The 3,208-nt window shown below is 46.8% G+C and overlaps 1 protein-coding gene across 1 annotated transcript in view; it reads left to right on the top strand.

The window, feature by feature from the left end:
* Window positions 1-61: 61 nt before the first annotated feature.
* EAH_00063840 (zinc metalloprotease 2, putative) overlaps window positions 62-3,208 on the top strand; it is a gene marked incomplete at both ends in the record, with an annotated part of 3,759 nt that continues 612 nt past the window's right edge. The window contains 7 exons of the mRNA XM_013396782.1: window positions 62-622; window positions 726-739; window positions 842-1,158; window positions 1,485-1,693; window positions 2,061-2,155; window positions 2,637-2,808; window positions 2,957-3,022. Coding sequence (XP_013252236.1) covers window positions 62-622; window positions 726-739; window positions 842-1,158; window positions 1,485-1,693; window positions 2,061-2,155; window positions 2,637-2,808; window positions 2,957-3,022 — 1,434 coding nt within the window. The remainder of the gene's footprint in view (window positions 623-725; window positions 740-841; window positions 1,159-1,484; window positions 1,694-2,060; window positions 2,156-2,636; window positions 2,809-2,956; window positions 3,023-3,208) is intronic.

Genomic DNA, 3,208 nt, shown 5'->3' with positions numbered 1-3,208 from the left:
TTGGCCAGAGAGGACATGCTATCCCTTTGCTTCTCTCAATCTGAAGGACTTTCATAATCTTATGCATCTCTACTTAGATGCTGTATTTAGACCGCTTGCTATTAAACCTAACACTCATCATTTAAAACAAGAGGGCTGGAGATATGAAGCTGTACCCAAGGCATCCGCCTCTACTACGGGATCGGGATCGTCTCCTTCAGAATCGGGATCGTCTCCTTCGGGATCGGGATCGTCTCCTTCGGGATCGGGATCGTCTCCATCTGAGGTTGATTGCAAGGTGTATCCTGAGGCTTGCGAATTAAAATATGCTGGTATTGTCTTTAGTGAGATGAAGGGGGTCTTCTCAAGCCCCGAGTTATTAGAAGAACAGAGAAGGTTTCAAGAGCTGTTCCCTGATGTATCGACGTACAGAGAGGTTGCGGGAGGAGACCCGGAGGCGATCCCTCAGCTAACGATCCCTCTTCTGGCGGACTTTCATAAAAAATATTATGCACCTTCAAACGCTTGGGTCGTTCTCTACGGCCCTGACCCTGTTCAAGAGCGCCTCTCTCTTATAGATGATTATCTTACTCGACATGGTTTAGGAGCTTATAAACCCCCCCCAGTTGTCATAGAAGAACAGGTGGCCTTTCCAGGTAGGGTTTAGGGTTTAGGGTTTAGGGTTTACGGTTTACGGTTTACGGTTTGCGGTTTGGGGTTTAGGGTTTAGGGTTTAGGGTTTTTAGCCCGAGGATGAGGGGTTAAGGTTTAGGGGTCTTTAGAGTTTAGGGTATTTCAAGGACAGGAGTCTCGCAATGAAGCTTTTTAGGGTTTAGGGTTTAGGGTTTAGGGTTTATTGTAGTGTGTTGATTGGATGTTGTGTTTTGGATGTTGTGTTTCCGGTGTACGCTGAGCATCGCTATGCGTCTTCGGCATCAGAATTAAAAGACTGGGTGACGATTAGCTGGGTATTGAACCCGCGCGAGGCGGTGGCATCAGCTTGCAAGTTGTTCGGGGAAGAGGAGCGTCTGCTGTTTCGTATCCTTCACTCTCTCTTAACCGGTACTAAGACAAGCCCCCTATACAAAGCATTAGCAGACAGCAACTTAGGGGGCCCCGTGCATGCGCCTGGGCTAGACCTAGACCCCAAGCAGGCTGTCTACACCGTCGGTCTCAAGGGTAAGCATCCAGCTAGCTAGCTAGCTAGCTAGCTAGCTAGACAAATGAGCAGACGCGTGAAGCCTCCGCTAGCTAGTCACTGGGCTAGCTAGCGAAGTCTCTAGCTAACTAGCTACCCAGCTAGCCATCCATCTAGCTAACGGGGTAGGGAGCTAGCTATTCGAGTCGCCAGATAGTGCTGCAAGCGGGCAAACCATCTACCCAGCTATCTGTCTATCTATCTACCTATCTAGCTAGCTAGCTAGCTGGCTAGCTAGCCTTCCTGTTGTTTGTGTTTGGAACTGTTTGTATATTTGTTGCTGCTGCTGTCTGGCGTGTGAATACAGAGGTGCCGCAGCGAGAGGGTGCTGCTGCTGCAGTAGAGAGAGTTGTGATGGAGACTCTTGAGCAGATTGTAGACAAAGGTTTCACGCCTTTACAGCTCGCAGCTGCGCTCAACAAGACAGAGTTTTCGCTCAGAGAATGTCCTCGAAAAAGTCTGCCCAGGGGTCTTGTATTTACGCGGCAAATGTCCCAAGAGATTACCTTTGGAAAGGTGCCTATACACCCCAAAACCCTAAACCCTAAACCCTAAACCCTAAACCCTGCGATGAAGAATAACGTAATATACAAGGCCGGCCCAGTCGCCTATGCTTCAGGGATTTCTAGGGGGTTGTTTGTTTGTTTGTTTGCTCTTTGCTTCGAGTTTAGGGTTTAGGGTTTAGGGTTTAGGGTTTAGGGTTTTGTCTCTCGTTTCCTGTTTGGTGTTGTTTGTTGTGTGTTTGTTGTTGCTGCTTTGTTTGCCTTCCTTGTCTGCTGCTGTTCGTCTCCTTTGTCTCCTTTCTCTCTTCTTATGGCAAGCTGGTGTTACTGCTGCTGCTGCTGCTGCTGCTGCTGCTGCTGCTGCTGCTGTCTCCTTTTAGGATGCGATGAACGCTCTTCGATTCGAAGACACATTATGGAGACTCCGTCAGCGCCTTGCAGCGGGAGAGAAAGTCTTCGAGAAGCTAATTAAAAAGTGCGTTGCTGCTGTTGCTGCTGCTGCTGTTGCTGCTGCTGCTGTTGCTGCTGCTGATGCTGCTGATGCTCTGCTACTCTGCTGATGCTGCTGCTGATCCTGCTGCTGCTTTGCTGATGCTGCTGCTGACCCTGCTACTGCTGCTGCTGTTGCTTCTGGTTATACACCTGGTGGGGGCGTGTATTGCAGCTGCTGCTGTTAGGTGAGGGATTCTGCGCTGCTGCTGATTTGTTTGTTGTTGTTTGTTTTTACTGTTTATGTTTACTCTGTATGTTTATTGTTTATTATTTTTATTTATCGTTTTTATTTATTCTTTTTGCTTCGTATCTATGTTTATTCTTTATTTATACTAATTGTTTATTGTTTATGATGCCGTTCATCTGTCTCTTTCTCTGCAGGCAGGCATTAATTATTAATTATTAATTATTAATTATTTATTATTTATTATTTATTGTTTATTATTTATTCTGTTTGTCTTCAGACATCTTTTACAAAACACTCACCGACTGACGCTGCGTCTGAAGGCGAGCAGAGAAGTAGCAGAGGAGACAGCAGAAAAAGAGAGACGTGCACTTGCTGCTGCAGCGCAGCAAATGGGTCTTGAAGGGATTGCTGCTGTAGCGAGGGAGCAAGAAGAGCTTAAGCTGCTGCAGGTTAGAGACAGTGAATCACGCAGACCCTAAACCCTAAACCCTAAACCCTCACAGAGACAGGGGTAGGATACAGAGACAAATAAAAGGAGACAGGCAAAAGAGACAGAGATAGCAGAACTGCGAGTTTCTGTTTATGTTGTGCATGCAGACAAACCCTGCATCTCCTGAGGCCTTGGCGTCGCTTCCGAGTCTTCAGAGAGAAGATATCAAACCAGTGAGCCCCCTGCTGTTGCTGCTGCTGTTGTTGCTGCTGTTGCTGCTGTTGCTGCTGCTGCTGCTGTACTGCAGCATGTATTCCCAGGCAGGTCCTTGCTCATATATGCATGCATAATATACGTATATGCCTTTACATGCATATAGATGTGCGTACATATGTATATATATATATATATATATATAT

The sequence above is a fragment of the Eimeria acervulina genome, genomic scaffold, assembly GCF_000499425.1.
Source record: "Eimeria acervulina Houghton genomic scaffold, Eah_scaff1894, whole genome shotgun sequence".
NCBI classification, from domain to species: Eukaryota; Apicomplexa; class Conoidasida; order Eucoccidiorida; family Eimeriidae; genus Eimeria; species Eimeria acervulina.
Note: the sequence above shows the minus strand (reverse complement) of the source record. Positions and strands in the feature narration are given on the sequence as shown.